The sequence below is a fragment of the Erinaceus europaeus genome, chromosome 5 (assembly GCF_950295315.1).
Source record: "Erinaceus europaeus chromosome 5, mEriEur2.1, whole genome shotgun sequence".
NCBI classification, from domain to species: Eukaryota; Metazoa; Chordata; class Mammalia; order Eulipotyphla; family Erinaceidae; genus Erinaceus; species Erinaceus europaeus.
The window spans coordinates 92,915,599-92,942,360 of NC_080166.1; the positions used below are offsets into that span (position 1 = coordinate 92,915,599).

The 26,762-nt window shown below is 42.0% G+C and overlaps 1 protein-coding gene and 1 long non-coding RNA gene across 2 annotated transcripts in view; both read right to left on the minus strand.

Annotated features, from left to right (window-relative positions):
- LOC132538715 (uncharacterized) overlaps positions 1 to 26,762 on the minus strand; it is a 496,566-nt gene that overhangs the window by 36,249 nt on the left and 433,555 nt on the right. The window lies entirely within an intron of this gene.
- LOC132538745 (uncharacterized) lies at positions 19,732 to 26,225 on the minus strand. The gene is made up of 3 exons (XM_060191911.1): positions 26,168 to 26,225; positions 20,364 to 20,744; positions 19,732 to 20,099 (listed from the first exon to the last, which is right to left on the minus strand). The coding sequence occupies exons 1-3, from the start codon at positions 26,223 to 26,225 to the stop codon at positions 19,735 to 19,737; spliced, it is 804 nt and encodes a 267-aa protein (XP_060047894.1). The 3' UTR covers positions 19,732 to 19,734.

The window sequence follows — 26,762 nt, forward strand, 5'->3', positions numbered from 1 at the left end:
ATATATATATATATATATATTATGATAGCACAGTGAGAAATCTAAGAGGGGCAGTGGGTAGCAGAGGGTCTTGGAACCAAGTTAGCCATTGACCAAATAATGGGCGCACTGACAATCAAACCAAACTTTGAGTTTCCAGTTTTTCTCTCCTTGCATTGCATCAATGCCTGTCCCCAGTATGTTTTCATGAATGTGGTTATGATTTAAAGAATCATTTGGGTACTACTCTAAACTCCTCAAAGCACTTTGACTTCATGAGTCAGGAAGTTACTGCCAAATCCTGCCATTTAGTTGGAAATAGAAGACCAGAATTCCCCTGCCCTCTCCCTTTTCCTGATTTTTAGATGCATTCTATGTGATAATTTTATAATACCAATTGCCCACTGGGTGTTTTATTTTCTTCTTCCAAGCAGCCCACACAAAATTGACTCTCCATTTATAGCCTTTAGAAGCAGGAACTGAAATTAGAAAGAAGTATTGACATGGTCCTAGAGGCAATCCACAGCTCCAGCAGTAACTTTTTCTGACACTAGGCAGTTCTATCCACAGATACAGTCCTTCCCTGTGCCATTCTTTCCTTGGCTGTTCAATCTACCTAAGATCATTGCCAAGTTCTTTAGCACCTCCATGTTGCACTCAGAGATGCTGACATCTCAAGACTATCTCCTTTTATGTGGTTGTTTGAAACTTTTATAGCAGTCAAAAGCTCAGATGTAATAATTTGATTCTGATGCTCTTTCAGTACTGAATTGGAACAACATTTAAGTAAAGTATGACAGTTCTGGGACTAGGACAAGTCTGCTGCTCAATGTTATTTTACATCCAAGGGTCCATCTTTATAGAAAGTTAAATTCATGGTTTAGAAAAGCTTTTAGACTTTTCTTTTTTAATTGTTTCTGTTGTCATTTGAAATACAGTGGAATTTTAGGAAAGCCAAATATACAGTGATAGCATTGTATTACGTTTCATTGAATCAGAAGCACTATGTAAAGCAAAAACTCAGGGCTTGCAAAATAGCTCCTCTGAATAGTGTGCTTGCTTTGCCATGTATGCAACTCAGGTTCAACCTCAGCCTCGACCACAGTAAAAGAAGACTGACTCAGTGATATGGGGTCTCTCTCTCTCTCTCTCATGCATGCGCACACTTGCTCTCTTATTTTCTCTCTCTCTCCTGCTTTCTTCTCTGTATCTGAAAAGTCAACCCAGACCTGTGAAGCCCAGAGATAAATGACTATGATTAAGCAAAATTCTTTGGCCCACCTAAACCACGCCCACATATTTTGCAATTTATGAACCACATACTGATACTTTAGAGAGAATAAACAGCTTAACTTTATAATATAATCTATAATAAAATATAATATAATCAGCTATAATATAATCCCAGTTAGTGACAATGTACATATGTGATGGTGATCACAATTGGCTATACCATGTAGCCTAGATATGTAGGAGTCTATGATACATAGATTTGTGTAACTAAGCTCTATGGCATTTACACAATGATAAAATTGCCTAATGACACATTTCACAGAACATATCCTTAGCATCAAGCAACACATAAGTGTACCTGATAGAGTTCCCAAAATAATTGTGAATACATTATTTTACTGGATCCAATCTACAACCCTCGATAAGTATGCACAGAAGCTCACATCTTCAAATTACAGATGGCTAGATGTCCTATTATAATAAATGAAAACAGTCTTCTTTCAAATAAATGTTCTTTCTTTGCACATAAAAAATTATTTTTTAGAGAGATAGTGAAGCAGAGATTGAATGAAAGAGAATACAACACCAAAACTTCCTTCAACATAGTAGTGGCCAGGCTCGAATCTGGGCCTCACCCATGGCAAAACAGTGCACTCAGTAAGCTACCTTACTGCCCTATATCAATATTTCTAGCAGCATCAAAAATCTAGCAGGAACTCAGTAAATATTTCTGAAAAAATATCTGAAGTAACTATTCATATTTGATTTATAACTTAGGGAATTACAAAGAACAATGTATAAAGAAATAATACATTGTTGTATTATTATGGTGAAGTATGATTAGATTAAGGAGGGGGCTTCTTCTCTAACTTTCTAGAAGAGACAGAATGCTCTTCTTTTTCTTTTCATTGCTAGAACTTCAGTCAACTTTTTCAGATAGAAAGGGAAAGAGAGGCAGAGGGAAAGAAAGATGTCATAGCACAAAGCCTCATTCAGTGCCATGGGGACCATCTGGGTTCAAACCTGTGTTGTATGCATGACAAAGCAGACACATGTGAGATATCTTGTGACATAATGTCTCTTGAATCATACACCAAACCTAAATCATTCCTTGAGTGAAATGTCAACCTGGCATGTTAGATTTTTTATGACTCTCCATTCTCATAAATCTAAAGGGTAAAAAAAGTCAAAACCTAACTAACTAAAGTAGGACTAGTTGGTGAGATTACTATGAAGTTAATTTAATGTGAAACACTAAAAGCTATTTTTTAAAAGTCTATGTAACTCAAAGGAAGCCAAGAACATGATAGTTGTGGAGATAGAGCAAAGTGTTCCTTGTATTGTAGATTTGTGTGCCTACCTCTGTGACTAAACAGCCACATTGTTTGTTAACTTTCCATTTCCACTTACAACCACCTCCACCTTCTGCCCTCAAGGGTACAGTCTGAATTTCACTCAATTTGGTATAGCTAGAGCCTGTGTAGTGCCTGCATCCTACAGGGACTTAATAAATGTTTGATGAGTAAGCTACTAACAAACAAATACACTGCTGCTGAAGGGTTGTTGGATGCGTCCTGGCAGAGAAAATAGCACAGGCTGTAGACTCAGAAAAACTTGGCTTTACTTTTCCAATTCAGATAAAAGGTAGCCGTATAATCTCAAATTTCTCAATTTGTCTGAGACCTTGTCTCAACTCTAACTGCAGGCCAATGCCTACCAGACAGGACTACTTTGACAAGGAAATTAGAGAATATGGTAATCAACTTAACTTTTTCCTGATACCATGTTTGTAGTGTAAATTTACTTTAATTATGAAAAATATTGCTGAGTTAAACTTAAGGTTTCAAAATAGCAGATTCCTGAATTATCAAGTACTGATATCGTACAGCTAAACTCTCTGTCTTCTTTCAATGCATAAGCTAGGGAATGATTAATTAAAAGTGCATGTCACGGTCATTAATCAGACTAACAAAATGAATAGTGCATATGTTACCATCCATTAAAATATATCTATGAATACATATTTACAGGAAATTTTCATTTGACTAGTTTAAGATTAAAACATTTTTTCCCAATAATTTGTTAGAATTTAGGCTCTGGAGTATCGGTGATTTCTACATTGTAAATGTATAATAAATGAAGTAGCTTAGATACCAAGTTTAGGATAAAAAATAATTAAAAGAAACAAAATCAAACATATTTGCAAGTGGCCAAGTAGTGGTGCACTTTATTGAGCACATGTTACCATGCACAAGGACTTGGGTTTGAGTCCCTGGTCCCCACCTGCAGGTGGAAAGCTTTGCAAGTAGTAAAGTGTTCCTCTGTCTCTCATCTTTTCTATCTCTCCCTTCTCTCTCCTTTTCTTTCTGTCTCTATCCAATAAATAAATAAATATAATAATAAAAATAAATAAAAATATTTTTAAAAACTACTTGCAAATCCCCCAAGGGAATTTTCTATTTCCATTATTGCAGAGAATGAAAATTTGACCTGGTGAGGTTTCTAATTCCCTGCAAGATTTTTCACAATGCAAATGCCATACTAAACATTTTGGAAATTGCCTGAAGGAAAGGTACACTGGCCAGATCACTGGAAAATGTTTTGACATTTATGTGACCCTTTCATTCTCTCTTATAAAAGAAGTGCCAATTAAGCTCAGAGCTTTCCTCTTATTTACTACACTGATTCTGGAAATGAAGGTTGGCAAAACTTGAATGCTATTCTTGCTGTCGAAGGAGGGCTTTTTGCAAAGGGGAACATGAATCCTAAACACCTCCCAAGAAACAGTGAAAACTTTTTTTTTTTTTCTTTTTTTTCATAAAGTTTCTCCACAGCAGTGTCTTCTTAATTTAGCTTGTTAACTAAAACTCATTAGAGCTCCTTTTATCTGCAGTACATGGGGAAGAATTTAATGCTGGAAGGTCTAGGACTGACTTTGTTAGTAACTTATCATGCAACATTAAATATACCTTTTCATCTCCTAAAACCACTGTTTTCTTACTTATGAAGTGAAGAGGTTGCAACCATCCCTGAATTCTTCCAGCTCCAATGCTTTTGGTGTGTGCATTTGTAGTTAGAAGTAAGAGGAAGTGGTAAGGTTTGTATAACATTGTGATAGTTCCTCAATTTAAATAACTGTCCTTAGTTTCAATGGAAGTTCAAATGTTAGAATGAGACAACTAAAATGACCTGGGGTTGGGGGTGGTCATCTTCAGTTACTCAGCTTCAGTGTCCTAAAAATTAAAAACAGATCCTTGCAGATGAAACCATGGCCACAAAGGGACAAAAACCTGACTGATGAATTGGGTTAGGCAAAAGGTAATAACTTCTCCCTTCCTATTTAAAGGACCTGTTTTGCAAAATGTGGTGGCTATGTTAAAACTCAATTTACAAAGAAAGAACAACAGCTCCCTCTCTCTCTCTCTCTCTCTCTCTCTCTCTCTCTCTCTCTCACACACACACACACACACACACACACACACACACACACACACACACACACTTTTACCTGCTTGCCTTTGCCTTCGAGACAAAAAAACAGAGCTTAAGACCTGGTACAATGAAAAATATACAGAAAAACCATCCTGATTTCAGATAGCCGGGGATCTTATGGTTTTACAACCCTTTCCTGTTAATCCTGAAACCCAATTCCTATATTCCTATATCTTTAAAGGAATAGATAAAAGTTCTGATGCCCTTCTACCTCTGAAAACATTCTCTGAAAAAAAAAGTGATGAAGACCTACATGCACACTATAGTTAATGGCTAAACTATTTTTTCTAAACTACTGATATAATATATTCTTAAATATTTCTATGTGATATTTAAAATAAGAGGTTTTTAAATGCCTTTTACAATCTTACTTTATTTAATTGCTGCCACTCATTTCAAATAGCTTATAACCTTTAATCCAGATAGTTTTCTCTGAAATTTCTTCTTGAAATTATTTCTTTTAACAACATGAAACATTGTGTTTGATTTCTCTAATAGGTTATGTTTATAGTTTGTGTTGTATGAAGATTCTAAATTGATGTTAGAAAACAGAGGGTAGCTTCTGGAATTGCAAGATGAAGAAAAGAAATGGCTAGAGATATTTGAAGAATTCTTTCTTTGTGTAGCATAGAATAAATGATTGTTGGTTTCAATGAGAGATTTATGAAGCACTTTACCAGAATTTATCCCTATAGTTTTCATTACTTATTTATTTACTAAGTAGGTTTTTTTTTGTCTATTCTGATAAAATTAAAATCTGCTCTTTCTTCTAGATAAAATCAAATTGGTTATATATTACCAAGAGAATGTTCTCCACCATGCTCAATTAAAGACACATGAGTTATTATTCTAGGTATATTTCCTCCCTAACTTGAGGCCAGACCCCATAAACCTAATACTGGTTTGGATACAACAAATAACACTTAATACCTTAACAACTAGGAGAAAGTCTAAGCTCTTCAGATAAAGAAAGAACTACAAAAACTGGATATGGGCAAGAGAATGGCTCACTTGCCTTTTTGGTCAATACTAGGCTACTTCATATCAGGGGCCATAGTTCGGGAATTCTTAAGATTCCCACACAGATATGATGGTGTGGAATTATACCCCTGTTATCTCATAATTTTGTAAATCAATATAAAACCGCTAATAAAAAATATTTATTAAGTATCTATTGAAAATACATTTGAACAGCTTTTGAGGTATTTATATATGTGTTTACTCCAAAATAGAACACATACTGTAAAGAGCTAATAATCAAATGATAAAGAAATAAAGGGGCTGGGTGGTGGCAAATTCAGTTGAGCACACGTCACCATGTTCAGGGTACTCACCTTTAGGAGAAAACTTCACCAGTGGTAAAGCAGTGATGCAGGTATGTCTCTTTCTATATCCACATTTACCCCTTTCAACTCAATTTCTGCCTCTAATAAATAAATAAATAAATAAATAAATAAATAAATAAATAGGGAGTCGGTGGTAGTGCAGTACGTTAAGCGCATGTGGCGTAAATCACAAGGATAGGCTCAAGGATCCTGGCTCAAGCCCCCAGCTCCCCACCTGCAAGGGAGTCACATCACAGGCAGTGAAGCAGATCTGCGGGAGTTGGTCTATCTTTCTCTCCCCCTTCTTTTTCTTCCCCCCCCCTCCATTTCTCTCTGTCCTATCCAACAACGATGACAACAATAGCAACTACAACAATAAAACAACAAGGGCAACATATGGGAATAAGTAAATAAATATTAAAAATAAATAAATAATACATATTAAAAGAAATAAAGCATAATCAAGATTGGTCACTTCTTTTCTAGTTTCTATTTCATTACATTTTTAGTTTCCATTATCTCCTATAACCTATAATCACGTACTTTCCTCTGTTGAATGTTTTCTAATGAGTACAGATAGATTTTTTTCCTATATACTAATACAAACAATACGAATATAACTTACAGATGGATGAGGAAAATACTCTTTTATATTGAATCAAAATGTGCATACCCTGCAACTGGCTTTGGTCATTTATTCATTTATTATAAATACTTGCTTTTATCTATCTCCATCTTTTAAAAGCCACCTTTGCTGTTTATTATGTGAATTTAAGAAATATCTTTCAAGGTGGGGGTAGATAGCATAATGGTTATGCAAAAAGACTCTCAAGCCTGAGGCTCCGTCAAGCCCCAGGTTCAATCCCCGACACCACCATAAGCCAGAGCTGAGAAGTACTCAGGTAAAAAAAGAAAGAAAGAAAGAAAGAAAGATCTTTCAAACTGTCTCCTAATTATACTCACTTTTAGTCTATTTCCATTTCTTCTATACAATGTTTTTATGAACACTCTTAAATGTATATCTTTATTCAGTTGGACCTACATTTCTTTAGAATAAAATCTTAGAACTGAAATTACAAAGCTAAAGGGTCAATACAGTTGCCTTTTCATTAATAATTGCAAGAGTGCTTTCCAGAAAGTTTTCTGAAATAATATCCTTACCTAGAGTTCATGGCAATGCCTGTTCCCCAGATCCTGTGGAAAAAAAGAATACTTATATATTTTTTAATTTTCATTTAAGTATATTCATTTCTCTCTTTTTTTTTTCTTTTTTCTCTTTTTTTCTTTCTTTCTTTCTTTATTTATTTATTTCTTTCTTTCTTTCTTTCTTTCTTTCTTTTTTTAGAGAGAAAAGCCAAAGTATCACTCCAGCAATGTGTGGTACTGGGAATAGAAACTGGCAGAATTCAAGTACTATCCCTGATTTATTGAGCTCATTAATTTGTATTTCTTGGTAAAATTATCTACCTTTTTTTAAAAGATTTCTTGTGATATCACCAATTTATTATTATTTATTCAATTTTATTGTATTGTTCACTTATATTGATTTTAGTATGGCTTCCATAATATTTTTTAACCTTTTGTTGTCTATACCCATATTTTTTGCACAAATTTGTTCGTTTTCAGTTTCTTTCAGCAGGTTTAAGATTTAGAACCAGGGGCTGTGTGGTGGCACAACCAGTAAAGATTAAGAGCACAAGTTATCATGTGCTCATTCAAGTTCCCAGTCCCTCTTTATGGGGTGGGGTTGGGGGAGGAGCTTCACAAGTGGTGAAGCAGGTAGCAGCTGTCTCTTTTCCTCTCTCACCCTGTTTTTCATCCTACTTTCTCTTTCATAATAAATAAATAAAATGTTATTTAAAAATATTTAGAGTGAGAGAGTTAAAGTGAGCATACTACCAAAGCTCCTTCAGTGTATTGAGGACTGGTTTGAAACTAAGTGAGCTATTTTGCTATATCTTGCAATCACAGCAGGACTACATTCCCCTGAGTCTCTAGGTAAGAATCTATTTCTTATATTTCTATCTTTTTCTATAGCCTAGAGTCTCCTTGCATTCTTTAGTTCTTTATTCTTTTCTTTCCTCCTGCATTTTAAGTTTAGCAATGTATCATTTTCTTTTAATTTTTTTTTCCGATAGAGATAGAGAGGCAGAAAGAATGAGAGAGTTAAAGAGATCATAGCACCAAAGTTCCTTCAATGTAGTGAGAACTGGGCTTGAACCTGGGCTGTGCCTGTGGCAAAGCAGTATACTAAGTGAGCTATTTTGCTGGCCCCAGAATATAATTTTCAAATCTCTCTCTCCTACCTGTGCAAAACCATATATACCTCTGCTTCCTTCACCATAGTTTCGATCTACATCTTTGACTTTTGCCCTCTTGTCTTGGTTCTTTAAAACCCTTGCAATTGTATAGAACCAACACAGGTAATCCAGAAGAATCTCCCCATCTCATCCTCCTTCATTCAATTAATCTGGAAAGTCCCTTTGGCTACATCAGGTATCATATTAACATATTAGACATCACCACCTTTGAGGGGATATTATTCTGCTTACCATGCTTTTGATCAAACGATTAAAGACAACATTACCCATGTTATCTTTTACTATGTTGTGTGTGAGAGAGATAGAGATAGAGAGAGAGAGTGTGTGTGTATGTGTGTGTGTGTCTAGGGTCTGTGAGATTTCACTACTTCAGGTGATTTTATCAGATAGAAAGAGAGACAGAAAGAGACAGGATTAGAAATCATAGCACTGATGTTTCCTCAAGTAACCTAATACTTCCAAGTAATGTGCCAGGGTCTTAATTTTTCATCTCCCTAAGGAGACGAAGGAAGAGAGAGAAGTGCTTCTGACCCTGTAGCTCTTAATGGTCCCTTCTCCACCCTTCACCCCCTCTATATCCTATTTTAAACTCCTTTGTGGATCAGTAAGAATTCTCAGTAACCAGATTTCATGTCTCACTCTACAGCTGTTGCAATCAAGTTACTGTCATCTCACATCTTCTCTCACCGAATTTCCCAAGTGTCCTTTTCCTCTAGCCTTGTTTTCAGTCCCCAGTGTTACAGCTAAAATGTTCTTCCTCAAACTCAAAATAATCATGTCACTTCCTGGTAAAATAACCCATCAGAATTTTAACATCATCTGCAGGAAACAATGCAAATGGTGTTGTGAGGTGTATATGACATGCAGTTTTGGACAGGTGAGAAAATGTATAGGTTTTTCTCTGCTAACTCCCTAAGCTCTAGTTAGACTGAGCAATTTACATGTCTGATCCCAATGCCTTATTTTCCCTGTGGGTCTCAGATCTTTGAGCTCTCTACTAGAATACTCATTACCCAGCCCCCATATCTGCCAGGGAGACGACTGTCATTTCAGAAAGCCCTGTTCAAGCACTGCTTCCTTTGCAGTCCTTCCTGGCCAATATCCTTATTTTTCTACCTATAGCATCTGAATTGTTGTTTTGTGAATTTATTAATGCTTCTACTTATCTCTTCAGACTATGGAGCAAATGGACAGTTGCAGAGGTTATATTTGGGGCAGATTAAGGCCAGACAGTGCCTGGGTTTTGGCACTGAAAACATTAACAAACAAGTGATATAACCAGGCAGAAATTTTGTAAATATCTCACAGAAGACAAAAGCAATTATTGGGGGCTGGCAGGTGGCATAGCCCATTAAGCACACATGGCATGAATTACAAGGACCAGAGTAAGTATCCCTGTTCGAAACCCCAGCTCTCCACCTGCAGGGGGGTTGCCTTATGGGCAGTGAAGCAGGTCTGCAGGTCTATTTTTTTCTACCTCCACTCCTCGATTTCTCTCTGTCCTATCCAACGGCAACAACAGCAGTAATAACATGATAAACAAGGGTAACAAAAGGGAAAAATAGCCTCTAGGAGCAGTGGATTCATAGTGCAGGCACTGAGTCCCAGCAATAACGCTGAAGAGGGGGAAAAAAAAGCAATTATTATGTGATAGATGGCATCACACTGAATGATGATGAAGTATACTGAGATGACCAGCACCTGCTACTGGATGCTTTGAAAGTGATGCATGTCATGGTCTGGGAGGTGGTGCAGTAGCTAATGCACCAGACTCTCAAGTACGAGGTCCTGAGCTCAATCCCCAGCAGCACATGTACCAGTGTGATGTCTGGTTCTTTTTCTCTCTCCTCCTGTCCTTCTCATTTATAAATAAATAAATAATTTTTAAAAAGAACGTGGTGCATGTCAAGATGCCCTAGCAGCTAAGGGAGGGAGGGATGTTTTTGTGGCTAGCAATCAATGACAGGCCAACAATTATCATGTAATATTCACTCTACTTTGCTAATGATATTAGAAAGAGTGGAAAGACAGACAACAGTGAAAAGACTACTGCCAAAAGAGACAAGACCTATTAGTCTGGCTGCTGGTCCAGTAGAGCCTTTGGGAGTTTATTGTCACCTGTTCTTTCCTATTCAATAAACCTTACTACTTTGATTCATGGGGTTCCTCTGATTCTTCATGGCAACTACTATGGCAAGCACTGCCCACACACCCCAACACCTGGCATATTCCAATATTTAATGACTTTAACAATTATTGGACATGATTCTTACGCCATTTTAAACTTGGTTAGCTTCTCTATCCTAAGTCAACCAAAATAAACATGCTATTATAGAAACACAAGGTACTTGTCATGTGAATGACTTCTCAAAATAAATTCCTTATTGCATCTTTCTTTCAACTAATTCCTTTCCTTAAGCCCTTTCGAATCTGTCAGTTACTTGGCAGGAAATATATACACTTTACATATATAAATAAAGAAATGATTGATTGCAAGGATTAAGAGCTTAGAAATTATTGAAATTATGAAGGGAAAAAAATGAACTAGGGATGCTGTTGCTTCTATTGGGGTTCAAGAATTTCCACCATAGCTGTCAGGGTGATTGTCTTTACCACAACTGCTATAAGCACCATGACTCTCCCTATACAGGTAACAGAGAAATTGATTTCAGCTGCTGTAACTGGTGCTCAGTATTCACAACTCTGAGCTTGCTTATCTGAACAAATGTTGGGGACTTAGCCTCTCACTCTCTTCTGCTTTCCAAACTTGAATCGAATGCATCTATGTGGTGGAACCTATTTTACATTGAGAACATTAACCTGGGAAAGCAAGATTTTTGCTTCCTAGCCTTTTGCAGCACAATACAGGGCATAGATGCAGGCACAGAAGAAGGGAAGAAAACAACCTATCTCAAGAGCTCAGATTTGGTAGTTAAAAAGGTCTACCTTCAAGTCTAGGTTCAGTGTGACCTTGAGAAAAACTTCCTTTCCATTTCATTACTTCCTTCTTTTTTTAAGGAGCTTCTTAAAAATAGTGAGTGAGTGGGAGGGATGGCTCAGTCTTTTGGTGGTGGGAATGGTGTTTATGTACACTCCTAGAAAAATGTAGACATATAAATCACTAGTTAATTAATATGAGAGGGGGAAAATCAATTGTATGTCTCAAAGTTTTTCAAAACACAAACTGAATCTTTTTAATATATAGGCTGTGTATTTGATATGCGGACTCTCTCAAAAGCCTAGACCAAGTAGATTAGAAGCATCCAATAGCACAGCTATATACAAGATACTGGGTACTGTACAGCAAACCCTAACAAAAGGACTTTTCAAAGTTAACCCAATTACCAAATAATGTGATGATAACATTAACTATCGATTGTCTTTTTGAACCCTAAGACAGCAGGAACCTCACATCTCCACTATAGAGCCCCTACTTCTCCCAGTCCTGGAACCCTTGGATAGGGCCCACTTTCTCGTATGCCCCTCCCAATCCATATCAAAAATATTGCATCCACCGATCACAACCTAACCAACGCAACGATTGCCACCTCAACATGCTTCACCTCAGACTGTGTCCAGAGACTTCACGTGTGGAATGACAACCCTTCAGCTTCATTACTCAGGTTAGACCTTTCCTTTTATAGTACACTCTAATTTCATCTCAGGTGGTTCACTTTCTAACAAAGTCCCAAAACCTAGATATACACCAGTTTCTGTGAGAGAGAGCTTATGTTCACACGTATCCATAAACTAGTGCAAAATATATACCTGAAAGCAGAAGTACACTAGAGTTTGCAGTGAGTATCCCCCTAACACTTCCTCTCCACTATTCCAAGCTTTGGGTCCATGATGGCTCAACAATTTGTTTGGCTTTGTATGTCAACTCTCTTTTCAATCACCAGGTTCCAGATGCCATCAGGATGCCGGCCAGGCTTCCCTGGATTGAAGACCCTACCAATGTGCCCTGGAGCTCTGCTTCTCCAGAGGCCCACCCTACTAGGGAAAGAGAGAGGCAGACTGGGAGCATGGACTGACCAGTCAATGACCATGTTCAGCGGGGAAGCAATTACAGAAGCCAGACCTTCTACCTTCTGCAACCCTCAATGACCCTGGGTCCATGCTCCCAGAGGGATGGAGAATGGGAAAGCTATCGGGGGAGGGGGTGGGATATGGAGATTGGGTGGTGGGAATTGTGTGGAGTTGTACCCCTCCTACCCTATGGTTATGTTAATTAATCCTTTCTTAAATAAAAAAAAAAAAAAAGAAATGACTTCAAAGAAGTGAATAAATAAAAGCCTAAAGAATTGTATTGGAAAAAAAAATAGTGAGTGAGGGAGTCCGGCGGTAGCACAGCGGGTTAAGCGCAGGTGGTGCAAAGCACAAGGATCCCAGTTCGAGCCCCAGCTCCCTACCTGCAGGGGAGTTGCTTCACAAGTGCTGAAGCAGGTCTGCAGGTGTCTTTCTCTCCCCCTCTCAGTCTTCCCCTCCTTTCTCCATTTCTCTCTGTCCTATCAAAAACAACAGTAATAATTGCAACAATAAAACAACAAGGGCAACAAAAGGGAAATAAATAAATAAATAAATATTTTTAAAAATCGTGAGTGAAAGACTAGTGAGATAGTTCACCTGAGAGTATAACTGAGTAGTCACCTACTTTGCCATACACTTAACTGACTGACATATGTTCAAGTCCCATTCCTCACCACACTGGGGAACTTTCTCTCTGCATTTCTCTTTTTATCTGAAAGTTTCATCCCAGAGCAGTGAAGTCCCAGCAATGATTTAAAAAAGAAAGAGTGAGTGAAGCAATGCATGGGAAGCAGAGATTCATATAGTGGTAAGGACTAGGATTTGTCCCCTTCCACCACCGCAGACACACATGTCCACATACTCATACACTTCAGGCTGTATTCCGTCCTTTCTGTCCCTGGTAGTTCATTATCTGTATCTGCAATGAGACGGATAAAAAGTAAAAATGTTGGGGGCCAGTGGTGGCACACCTGGTTGAGTGGAACATGTTGCAATGCGTAAGGACCTGGGTTCAAGCCCCCTGTCCCCAGTTGCAGGGGGAAAGCTTCACGAGTGGTGAAGCAGTAATGTAGGCCTCTCTCTCTCTCTCTCTCTCTCTCTCTCCTTCTTTCTTCCCCTCAATTTCTGGCTGTCTCTATCCAATAATTAAGTAAGGATAATTAAAAAAAGAAGTAAAAATCTTGTAATATGAAAGATACTTTATGGAACATTGATTTAAAATGTTTTTCTATTGTTACTGACCATCTTAATTTCTTTGTTCCCTTAGCATCTTTTTTTCTGAATATTTCAAAGGACTTTACAAGCAAGAAACATGATATATAGTTGATAATTATAGCAGTTGAAACTTGTGAGTTGAGTGATTTATCATATTTTTTTTTGGCTCATAAAGTCAGATCCTCCTCTCTCTCTCTCTCTCTCTCTCTCTCTCTATATATATATATATATATATATATATATATTTATTTATTTATTTATTTATAGTTTTACTTTCTTCTTGTTTTTGTTGGAGGATGGTGGTGGTGGTGGGAGTTATTGTTGTTTACAAGTTGATTGTCTACAAAAATCTTTTTAAAGGAAAATTGTTGTTGAGTGAATTTACCAAAATTATATACTTAAGACCAGGAGAGGATAAGAATTGTGATAAGAATGGTGATTGGAACTATCAAATGACTTTTCTTTTGTAACCAGGTATAATTAAGGAGTCATTTTGTAATTTTGTTCTGTAGTTTATTTTTTCCTCAGATTCCTTTTTCTTTCACATGTAGTGAGTCACAGACCAAGGTTCATTCCTGCTAGTTCAATTTGCCAGGGTTAAAAAAAAAAACGTCCAAACCTCTCAGTTTTGATGCCTCACTCCTAAATTGTTGGGACTGGGAAAGCTCTATTCCATCTCAGTAGTTCTGTGAGTCTTTATGTTTAACTCCTAAACAATGAGAGTCCAACTACACTTCTCATTGGAGACACATGAGAAATCAAAACCATTTTCTTTTCCTTTCTTTCTGAGAAGAAGCAGCAGGAGACAAAAGACTTTAACAAATCACTATTTGTTTTTTGTCATAACCAGGGTCCCCCCCCCCCCCCCCCGCCCCAGAGTGCTGGGAATTGAAAGAGGCATGCTAGACCCAAACAAATCCCAGGGAGAATCTGAGAAGACATCTTACAGGCAAGATGCAGTGATGCTTGGGAAAGCCTGCATACTCCTCTCCCTCTCTGCTAGGCACCAGATATATCTGAGCTGTTGGTGCTTCTGTTTAGTGATGCAAGCTGTGGTCTCACTCTTGCTTCTTTACCAAATTTTCTTGGAAATTTAACGTGGCTTAGGCAGTATCTTTATCTCCCTACTAGCTGCCTACAACCGCTGTTTGATTTGTTACAAGGAAACAAACAGCCCTCCTCAAAGCATATGTTAACCCCAGAAGCCTCCTTGGCACTGGAAAGGGTTAACCAGGCTCTTCAGGACATGCACCTTGTTTGGTTCTCACCCTCCTCTCCAGTAAATCTTCTGATCTTTAACTCCACCCCCACGATAGTGGGGGCAACTGTGGCAAAAGCATGTTGTTCTCGAATGGCTTCATATGCCAGTAGGAGGAGCTCCACGACTTCTTACGGAGATTGATGCCTTAGCATTCATGGTTCGCCATGGAAGAAACAGATCGGTACAGGTCTTAGGAGGGGAACCAGATTCAATCATTCTTCCCTTTCCTCTCACAGATACAGAATGGCTCATACGCCACCATTCACGTAAGTTTAATGGGTTTTCTTGTCGCTGTCGGCCCGCAACAACGACATGGACACCAGAGTCTTCTTCCTCAATTTCCTTTATTTCCTTCTTATGGACACCTTAAGTACCTTTCACTGTTACTTAGTCAGCCAATGGGCATTAAGCAAGCATACCGCATTCATAGATCATGCAGCCTTCTACCCATCATAAAACAGTTCATGTGTACAGTACGCAGTCTGTGAAATTGGATCGTCCAACTTCCACAAAGTTGTTTACCACTTTATTGGTTTAACCACCACGTGGCCGGCACCATCTTAGGGGCGTGATGTGCAGTGTCATTATGGCTCCCAACAGCTCCCCCGTTTATATATAATAAAATGAGCAGAGGACCATGCCTGTCTTAGGTTGTCCCAGATTGTTCGTACCCTTCCCCGTCTTCAGTGGCCGGGCAGCTTGGCATGCCACCCACCTGTCTTAGGTTGGTATAGGAACCCCAGGGAACTTACCCGTCTTTGGCTACTGGTCCAGCATGCTTAGCCATATTTGAGGGGTCTCTCCACCTTGGATAGCCAACATGGCCTGGACCATAATTTGTCGTTCGACTCGAGCCTGTGCTCTGAGACGACACAGAGAGTAAAGGCCCAGGATGATGGGACCCACAGTGCTGTCCCGAGGACCCCTACTCCAGCTTATTCTTTTAGGTGGGAGACTGCCGAGAGCACATACGAGGCAAACTCTTTTGCCATGGCAATCTGCACTTTGGTGGTATTAATGGAAAAATTTGGTGTCTCATGGTCTTGGTCAGCGTGTCAAACTCAGTGGACCAGGTGCCATTGAGCATCAGGGATAATCGCCTGGAGTGATTAGCTGCCAGTCTGTTATGGACCCATGCCATACTGGTGACACACACTCCAGGCATGCTCCGCACGCAATGAACAGCCAGCTATTTGCTCAACTAACTAACTCTTGGAGAAGGTCTACTCTTTGGTTCACAATCATGATACCTGCTCTGAGGTGTTGAACAACAGCTAGATTGGTTGTAAGGCCCGGCTGTGGATGCGGTGAGATTATTTAGAGCTTCTGCAGTAGGTATGCTGGTACCTAGGGAAATGCCTGCAGCTGCGGCTGCGGTGGCAGATACGGCAATGGCAGCAACAATTGCCGCTGTGATGCCAAAATCTCGCCTGGGGCGGAGCAAAATCTCTAACTCTCCTTCCTCTATCTTAGTGGGTACAGGGAGATAAGTGGGTACCCTGGCCACTACAGCTGTGCCCATACCGTTCCAACATTGTGTCAGGTTTCATCTCCCTGACTTACAAGGCAGGCGAGTGGTATTAACCGAAGCATGAACAATGAACATGAAGGGTTGCTGTACACATACAGGTGTAGGGGGGAAGTTCAATAAAGCATTACATTCAGAAGGAGAATCATTAGTTTTAAACGTCTCTCCGGGAGTATAAGAATAGGTGCAGTTTTTCCAAGTAGCCCCTCGCACTAAGGATAAAGGGGAAATGTCCAAGCAACCCCCTCCCGAGGTGCAGAACAGCCACACTTGCCAAGGGTTGACTGGGGCACCCTCTGTGGGGTTGCCAAAGGAGTAGTTATATGAGCTTTTGCTAAAGATCGGGAATCTGCAAGGTGGAGTTGCACACCCGACGAGGGCAGACCCGCGGGACAGTGGCAGAAGTTATTGGGACTTCCCAGGGGTGCCCGGAGCTATTGGAGAAATCTCCCAGGTCTGATTCAAAAGCATCAGGCAGGGTCCGACAGAGTCTGCCAAGACCCCAGGGGCTTGAAAGCAGACAGTCCCTTGGCTTAGAAAGTTCGTGGTATTGAAGTATCCTGTGGACGGGTCGAAAGGCACTGTAGGAAGTCCCATGGAGGCATTTGTGGACAGGAAGGCTGGCAGGATTTTGGACTCATTGGTCACTGGCAGGTGGAATGGCCACGCAAGGGCCAGACTCCACAGGGTTCGCGTTTGTGCCATGACCGTCGTCATCACCATATCATGATCAGCAGGGCACGCGGGGGAGTCATCTTTAGGCGTCACAGCACGGGTCAGCCTTTCCCGGGATCCACACAGGTGTCTGCTGATTCTGTGGAAAAACACAGACAGAGCCTCGCACCCATCTGAGAACTGGGTCCGGGCTGGCCAAGTGGCTGGTTAAAGGATCTTTCCACATGACCATTTCTTTAGGGCCAAGTGGGCGTTGGAGTGCCCATCTGCTGCTGACTTCCCGTACTCATCCAGGGATAGAAAATTAAGAGAATCCTTTTATGCACCACAACTCCCCAAACTCCTCTTTAAGTTAAAGTTTCAACATACCTCAGTGCTGCTTAGCTCTGGCAGAAGGTTGTACCAGAAACTGAACCTGTGACCTCTGGAGTCTCAGGCATGCAGCTTGGTGTGGTAACAGGTTGAGTCATCTCCCTAGCCCAGCAGTTTTTCTGCACAAGTGGTCTCCACACCTAAGACTTAAATATATTCTTTTTAATATTCTAAATTTTTATTTTGTAGAGAGACAGATAAATTAAGAGGGAAGGAAGAGCTAGGGAAGCTTCCCCTGTGCATGTAGGGACCAGGTGCTTAAACCTGGGTCCTTGCATTCTGTAATGCTTGTGCTCAAGTGGGTGTGTCACCACACTGCATGAACACTTTGATATATATTTTTTTATTTCTTGTCCTCAGGGTTATCACTGGGGCTCTGTGCCTGTACTGTGAATCCACTACTCCTGGAGGCTATTTCCCCCCCTTTTTTGTTGCCCTTGTTATTTACTGTTGTGGTGGTTATTATTGTTGTTGTCATTTCTGCCAGACAGAGGGAAATTGAGAGAGGAGGGCAAGACAGAGAGGGGGAGAGAAAGATAGATACCTGCAGAGCTGCTTCACTACCTGTGAAGCGACCCCCAGAAAGTGGGGAGCCGGAGCTCAAACCAGGACGCTTACACTGGTCCTTGCAATTTGTACCACATATGCTTAACCCGCTGCATTATTGCCCGACCCCCTACTATGAAATTTTATGTTAGACACCGCTGCCAGTCCTGAGCATTCTGCCGCCTTCATCACTAACATGACTAATCAGTATCTGTGAATGTTCAGAGAATCTCCTTGTCATATTTTGACACACAATCAGGACTCAGGGTGTTCATAGAGCGAAGACATGAATGTATCAGATCTGAGGTGCTCTGTCTTCCCGCTCATCCTTCCTGCAAATGTCCCTGGGTTTCACTACTCTTTTAACCTCTGTGAGTATTATTTAAGCTGCTTTTTAAAAAAATCTGAAATACATCGAATTATATAATATGGTTCCCTTCCAGGTCTGACTTATTTTGTTCTACTCTGTCGGAGATGTATCTAAGTCAGATTCACCTACTTTGGTTCTTTCTCATTGTGAATAGCGTCCTTCTGTATTCATAAAACACAACGCTGACTCCTTCCACCATTGGTGGATAACTGGGCGTTGTGTGTAGTCCTGGGATCTCATGAATCAAGCTACTGCACAAAGTCTTGTGTCGGCAACATGTTACATGAAGTGCCAGCCCCGAGCCACCCCCCCAGACAACCATTCTTCAGGCAGCAGCCTCCTCAGGGGCTCCTGCTCTGGCAAAGGCATAGAGGCAGTCACAGAAGTGACAGCCTGTCATCACAGGTGACCTGTATAAGGAGGTCTTGAAGCCATTTTACCCAGCAGCTTTCAAAGGACCTAACTCTGTGATTAAAGTAACTGAAGTCCTTTCTTTCTGCTTCCCAAAGCCTGAATTGTTGGATGCTGGTGCTCACGTGGGTTGCCTCACAACCTGAGTTAGCCACTGGCCTTCCCATCACTGGTTCTAGTGACCATGTGAAACAGAAAGAAGCACCAGGGGAAACTCAGGTATGAACTTCGTCTTTACTTGGGTTAAGCACAGGGTTTTATAGCAAACAGAACAAAGGACATTTTTCACATATGTCAGAAACTACAGGTTTCTGAAAGGTCAGCTACCCCTATAGTGGGGAGGCGTAGGAATGACAAGAATTGATGAGGTCCAGAAAGGTCAAAGCAATTAGTTTCCATGATGCAAGACAAGTTCATTATCTAAAGGTATTAAGAAAATCATAGTGGTTAAACCCATAAGGTGAAATAAAGCAGAGAAGGGCAAGGCTTGCTGTAAATCATAGATGTCAAAGACCATGAAATAGGTGTGGGGTCTCACTGCCAGGGTCCTGGCAAGGCTTGTGATGGAGTGTGTGACCAAAGGATGAAAGGATGGTGAACTCTGGGTGAATATAATGAACTTTGAGTGAACTTACAAGCAGGCAGCCATTTGGTCGGCTATCAGGGGAGTGAACTATGTGTGAGAGGATGCAGGCTTTTGTGAAGCCTTGAGAGACTAACAAGGGGAAACTGAGTCACAGAAAGCGGTTTCCTCTTAGCTCCATCCCCACAGGGGAGAGACTAACAAGTGAGGTGTCTTTCCAGACCACCATAACAAGGATGGGAGAGCTCCCCTAAGCTCTACCAGGTTTTCACAGGGTCCCACATTTGGATCTGTGATTTCAGAACTTCAGCTGTGCCTTTGTATAGGCAGACTGGCGCCATCAATGGACAACATGCTCCACTGCACACAACTTTATTATAAGAGGCACTGTTTCCTAAAAATACTCAACATAGATAAGGACTAAAAAATAATCAAAAAATGTATGAATACAAATTAAATACAGACAAATGTAAAGTAAAGTTAACATTATAACACAGAAAGCAAAGAAGAATATTAACTTATGGCGCAGGGAGGGCAAGTTAAGCTCCTGTCCTTGAACAACTGCAAGCTGTGCCACCTCAGATTCCATTGAGGTCCTGGCGCATAGGCTCAGAAGCCACATTTGCCATGGGATGACACGTGGTCGTGCCTGCAGACTTGGCGCCTGTGCAGGAGGCGGAGTAGAGGGCAGCGGCCCTTCTGCTGCTCTGGCCATTTCAGCTGTGCCTTCAGGTTGCGGTGAGCTCTGTGGGGCTGGAGCTGCAAATGGACATGTCATTGAAAGAGCAGGAGATTCAAGCCCTGGCTTCTAGTTCCCATGTGCTGTCTAAGGCCAGACCCCAGTGCAGGCCTTGAGGGGGCCCCGCCTGGCTCCCTGGGACACTTCCCCTGCTGCCCTCCCTGAGGGGCTGAGGATAGCCATCTCCTGGTGCAGCCTCAGCCTCTGGGGGCGAGGGTTTGTGGGGTATTCCTGTGGGGCCCAGGGCAGCCCCCACAATGCTCCACGCCTGCCTGCAGTCTCACCAGTGTGCTCTGCAAGCCGTGGACTCTTGGGAGGCCTGTGCAGGACAATGTCCCCATGCAGGTGGTTCCCGCTGACCACCAGGCGCACCCGATTGCCCTTGCGGGGGCAGCAGCCCCCGGCCTGGGCAGGAAGGCCTCCTCGGTATCGCTCCTCCGACACGAGCAGGTACGGTGCATCATTGCACACGTTCTGCGTCTCCTGCTGCTCCTCTGTCTCCTCGCAGAGTGGCGGCTCGCCCTCGATCACATCAGTCACCTCTGTGCAATACGGCTGCGGCCTCTGCAGGGACAGTGCACAGGGCCAGGGCTCAGAGCCCCCTCCCACGGCCAAGCGCCCAACTCTGTTCCTGGCCAGTACTGATCCACATGACAGGGACAGACCTCCAAGGGGAAAACACCCCCAAGACAGGGTCTTAAACCTCCATGCAGACACAAACCCCTCCCCCCTTCAAGACAGAAACAAACCTTCCCTAGGAGGACAGTTCCCTAGGACACAGACACCACTCCAGGGAAGACAGATCCCAAGGACACGGACACACCTCCATGGGGATTGTACCCCAAGACAGGGACACCTCTGCAGCCCCCAGCTTGCCAGAAAGCCCTGATCTGGAGGTTAACCATTGGCCCTCCCTCCTGCAAGGACAGGCTTTCCCCAATGTTCACACAGAGACTTACACACACATACACACACAGACAAACACACACACACACACACACACACACACACACACACACACACTCACAGGAACACACACAGTATTTGTGTTCGTGTGCGTGTGTGTGTTATGTGTGTGTGTGTTCATGTGTGTTTGTAGACAGGTCTGACCATCCTCCCACTGTGCTGACCATGGACACCCCCAACCCTGGGTACCTCAAGATGACAGCAGCTACGCAGGCACAGCTTCCACAGGAAGTTCCTCGCCCGCAAGCACAGTGCAGTCGCTCTGCCTGGGCAGCAGGCTTTGCTCTGCATGGGGCTTGAGCGGCCCTTCACACGAGAGGGCATCTTTCCTCACCAGCTCTGACACCAAATGTCTAGAGAGGGTCTGTGTGTGGATAGAATGTGGTTGCCAGGCAAGCAGGGTTCCAAGTCTGTTGGGTTCCAGCGTGAGGTTGTGAGGTCACTTCCTGGGGTGTCCTGCCCTGGGATCCTCCTCAGAGAAGACACCCCCACCCGCACCCAACCAGACCATCAAAACATTTCATGTGGCTGGTGGAGTGCTCTGCTGTGTGTGCAACACAGGTTCAAGCCCAGACTCCACTGTGTTGGAGAAAATCTTAGTTCTGTGGTGTCCCTCTCTTTCACTCTCTCTCTCTCTCTGTGTGCATGTGTGTACCTGAAAATGTCATACTGGAATATGAAGCCCTCGAAATGACCAAAAGAATAAAATAAAATAAAATAAAATAAAATAAAATAAAGACCTCCCAAAAACTGTGTGGAATTTTGGAATGATGATGGCTCTCACACCACCACCACCACCACCACCACCACCACCACCACCACCACCACCACCGCCACCACCATCCTGTCACACATACTCACAGTGATGTCAGCATGTATGGGAGAGAGAGACAGAAGAGTGGCAATTTTGCACCACTCCACCTCTCATCAAGCCCCTCTAAGGCTGGGTGGTAGTGCACCTGATTTAGAGTACATGCTACCCTGCACAAGGACCCAAGTTCAAGCTCCCAACCGTTCCTTCCCTCATCCGGAAGAAACTTCATGTTGTGAAGTCCGGCTGTTTTTCCCCCTCTCCTTTTCTATCTTTATCTCCCCCACTGAGTCTCCCCATCCTTTCTCAATTTCTATCCAAAATAAATAAACTTTAAAAAAAAAAAAAAAAAAAAGCCCCTCCACCCTGTGCAGGAGCTTCCATAGCCAGCAAGTGCCCCGTGCGGGTCCTAGCCTTCTGTAAACTGTGCACCACACTGGGGGGGCCATCACCCACTTCTCAGCTCTTTGATTTAGTCATAGGGCAGCATTTGGCTCTGTCAGTCTGGCTTTTCAGTCAATGCATTTATGAGCACTGTGTCCATGGAACATGTCACATTAACTCCACCTGAAAACATTCAAATTTGAGTTCAGTGAAATAGCCCCCTTGGAGAATGTCCTGAGTTTGAGCCCAGTCCCTAACACACTGAAAGAAGTATTAGTGCCCTGGCATCTTACACTCTCTTAACTGTCTCTATCTTGAAATAGGAAAAGCAAAAATTTTAAATGTAGTGGTTTTTGTTTTTTTTCTCCAGGGTTATTGCTGGGGCTTGGTTCCCGTATTACGAATCCACTGCTCCTGGACACCATTTATTCACTTTTGTTGCCCTTGTTGTTTTATTGTTGTTGTTTTTAATGCTGTCACTGTTATTGGATAGGAGAGAAATTGAGAAAGTTGGGTAAAAAAGAGATGAGGAGAGAAAGATAGACACCTGCAGATTGCTTTACCCGCTCATGAATTGACCCCCCTGCAGGTGGGGAGCCAGAGCTCGTCCCGGGATACTTACCCCAGTCCTTGAGTTTGGCACCATGTGCGCTTAACCCGGCACCCAGAATTACTATTCTTTGAAAGGAATTAGTAGATCAGCTACGAGGATTACATTTTTTAAATTTTTATTTGTGATTAATAGGTTACAAGATGTAAAATTACAATGGATAGTTCCACACCACACCCACCCCCTAAATATTCTGTCCCCACCCGCCCATCTCCCAAAGATAACTACCAAAGATCTCACAAGTCTTACAGTTTGCTTGCTTCTGAGGTGTTTTTTTTCCCAAGTTCATTTATACCACATTGGAGGTAAGATATTTCTTTTACTTTAGGGAAAGGGGACATAGAGATAAAGAGATATACTTGGAGCACTGCACCATCACCTCTGGCAGGTGGGGACTGGGGCCTTGGACCTGGATGCTTGTGCACTGTAGTGTGAATACTTAACCAATTATGCCACTCACTGCCTGGCCCCTAGTCCATTTGTCTGTGGATGGACATTGGGTTGTTTGCGGCATTTAATTATTGTACATAATGCTGCAATGGACATGATCACCAATGTTTCTCTTCACATGAATGTTTCTTTATTCTTCAGGTAAATACAGATACTTTTCCCCAGCAGTGAGAAGAATGCCATTGTTAAGAGAAGAGTCCAGAAGTACTTATGCGAAGTGGCATAGTATTTATGACTAATCTTCAATTTTTCAACATAGACACACAATTTGATAATATATGTGCTACATTAATAAAGAGATAAAAGGAACTGGTGGCATAAAGTTGGTTACAAAGTCTTTTGTAGGTGAGGCACAATTACATGAGTACTTATAATTCAAGTATCTTAAAGTCACAGTTATGTATGTTGTTATGCTATTTAGCAGCTTAGCTCCAGTTGAACGCACACTTTCCAATGTGCAGGGGAACGATTCACAAGTGGTGAAGCAGGGCTGTGTGTCTCTGTCTTCCCCTCCCCTCAATATCTGTCTCCATCCAACAATAGATAAAATATTTTTTAAAATAAAGAAAAGGGGAAGGGTCAGGTGTTGGCACAACTGGTTAAGCACACACATTACAGTAGGTAAGGACCCAGGTTCAAGTCCCTGGTCCACACCTGCAGGGAGAAATCTTCACGGATGGTGAAGTAGGGCTGTAGATATCTTTTTCTCTCTCCCTTTTAAATTTCTCTCTCTGTCTCTATCCAATAATAAATTTTTAAAAATAATAAAAGTCAAAGAAAAAATGCTTTAGGAAAAGTAGAATAAATGGCCAGGTAGTGGTTCACCTGGTAGAGTGCACATGTAACAGTGTGCAAAGGCCTTCGTTCAGATGCCCTAGTCCTCACCTGCAGGGGAAAAGCGTCTCAAGTCAAGCAGTGTTGAAGGTGTCTCTCTTTCTCTACTTTCTCTCCCCTCCCTATCCTCTCATCTTCTCTATCTCTACCCCCAAATTTTTTTCATTAATTGGATGAAAATATATAATGTGTATACACAGTGGAATACAACGTGAAGATACGGGAGGCCAGGTGGGGGTGCAGCTGGTTAAATACACAGGTCACCATATACAAGGATCTGGGTTCGAGCCCCTACTTCACTGCAGAAGGGATGCTTCACAAGCAGTGAAGCAGGCATTCTTCCACCCACATCATTCAATTTCTATAGATCCTACCTAGTATAAATAGGAAGAAGGAAAAAAAGGGAAGGTAGGAAGGAAGGAAAGAAGGAAGAAAGAAATGAAAGGAGAGAGGAAGGAAATTAAATAGAAGGGGTGGTGCAGGCTGGTGGTAGCGCAGCAGGTTAAGTGTGCATGTACAATGCGCAGGGACTGGCATAAGGATACCAGTTCGAGCCCGTGGCTCCCCATCTGCAGGGGCATTTCTTTGTAAATGGTGAAACAGGTCTGCAGGTGTCTATCTTTCTCTCCCCCTCTCTGTCTTCCCCTCCTTTCTCCATTTCTCTCTGTCCTACCCAACAATGAGAGAAATAACAACAACAATAATAATAATGATAAACAAGGGCAACAAAAGGGAAAAAATGGCCTCCAGGAGCAGTGGAATTGTAGTGCAGGCACCAGCCCCAACAATAACCCTGGAGGCAATAATAATAATAATAATAGTAACAACAGCAGCAGCAATCCACCACCCTGGATATTCCATGACTGCCACCCCAGGAGCCACGTGAACGTGGGGAAACCTCTGTAAGTCTCTGTTTTGAGCTTCCCTGAGTGATAGACCCTCTCTGGATTAAACACAGATACGAGACCACAGGTCTTCAGGCTAATAGGTGGTTAATAGCCAGTTATTGCGCCCACAGTCATGGGAGGGGTGGATGGGTGGGTTTTGAAGGCAGAGTTTTTAGTGGTAACTCTAGAATCACTGAAGATTTGTTATTTCACCTATGCTCATACAGACTGTACATCTTGTCCATGTCTATAATCAAAAGTGGGGAATTGTTGTGACCCAAACAGGAGTTTGAGACTATTAGTATATGAATGACAGCAGCCTGAGGAGGTGCAACAGAGAATGGAATGTATAAGAGGTACAGACTTGATGGGGCAGATCCGAGGGAGCTGCTGGCTTGAACTCTGACAACAATGGCTGTATAGGGTAGGATACTGGACCGCCAACAGGACAGTGAATAAGGGGTCCTAAGTGTGACACCAAGGAGGAGTTCCATAGCTCAAACTTGGGTTAGAAATGGAGGGGGGGAAGGAAATCTTTTGATTATTTCTGAAGAGTACCCCTCCCTCCCAGCCCATAACCAGACCCCAGGGGCTGGAGAGCTGCTACTAGCAGGCTCCCCACTGAGGATTTTTATTTACCAAGATTCCTGGCTCACCAGGGGTGTCATTCCAATCTTTTTCCTTTTTGAATGTCTTCTCTTTTTTTTATATTCTAAGTAGCTGGAGCTCTATGAAAGTGACAAAATATCTGAGCCTCACCAAATCGTCACTCCAATGACTCCATAACACTCCTGTGAAATTTACATTTTAACTGGCATTGCAAGTGCCCCAAATATGTGGACCTTGGAGGCACAGACAGCAGTAGCAGCATCTAAAAGCTTTTCATCAGCTAATATGGATGGATACTGCTCCGATGAACACATGACAGAAAACATGACCACAAATCTGGAATAAAGAGAGTGGTAAATGCTTGGCAAGCTAAGGAAACCACACTATGCATTCCCTGGATGCTGGGATTCATGTGATTTGGTTCTGTCAGTGAACATCGTCAGGATTGCACTCTAACTGCTCTTCAGAATTCTAACACATATCACAAATATTGAAGGAGGCAGAGCCACTGTGCTCAGTATTCTTTTCGCTATATACAGTTTTTATATCTCTTGTAAATTTTTCTCGGGGCCACACCTTGGATACTTTTGACCATGGTTGCAGCTTTTAGGGGATATATAGGGCAACCTCCCAAAAGGCTAAGGGACATTGAGGCTGAGGTCCAAGAATTAAAGGAAATGGTCATAGCACTTACCCAGCACCATAAATGCTTAAAAGATGAAGCAAAGCCTGTCCTAATCCGGACCCACCCCAAGACCACTGTATCTTTCCCCGAGGCTCTCATCTCAGCAGACACGAGTCTGGATTCTCCTGCAGCTTCCACAGCCACTTCTTTGGCCACCCCCATTTTGGCAGACACATGTCCGGATTCTCCTGCGGCCTCCACAGCTGTTCCTGTGGCCACTGCTTATCCAGCAGCTTCCACTTCTGTGACTTCTTCCACTGCTGCTACACAACTATCAGAACAAGTCCACACATTCCTGGTCAATGTTGACCCCATTAGACAAAAACCTCAGGCCTGGTATCCGTATTCCACCACAGAACTTAAAGCGTTACACCAGGCTTCTAAGGATGATGAACTTCATGCTCCATTGACCAGGTCCATTTTACAAGGCCTGCTTCAGAACCTTAA

What these genes read in the sequence shown, in the direction of transcription:
- LOC132538745 (XM_060191911.1), bottom strand. Translation starts at nt 26,225, where the DNA reads ATGGTCAAAAGTATCCAAGGTGTGGCCCCGAGAAAAATTTACAAGAGA. An exon ending in TTACAAGAGATATAAAAACT is followed by an intron (nt 20,745 to 26,167) that starts GTATATAGCGAA and finishes TTCCCCTTGGAG; the next exon opens with GTCTGTCCCTGTCATGTGGA. An exon ending in ACGGCTTGCAGAGCACACTG is followed by an intron (nt 20,100 to 20,363) that starts GTGAGACTGCAG and finishes GTCCATTTGCAG; the next exon opens with CTCCAGCCCCACAGAGCTCA.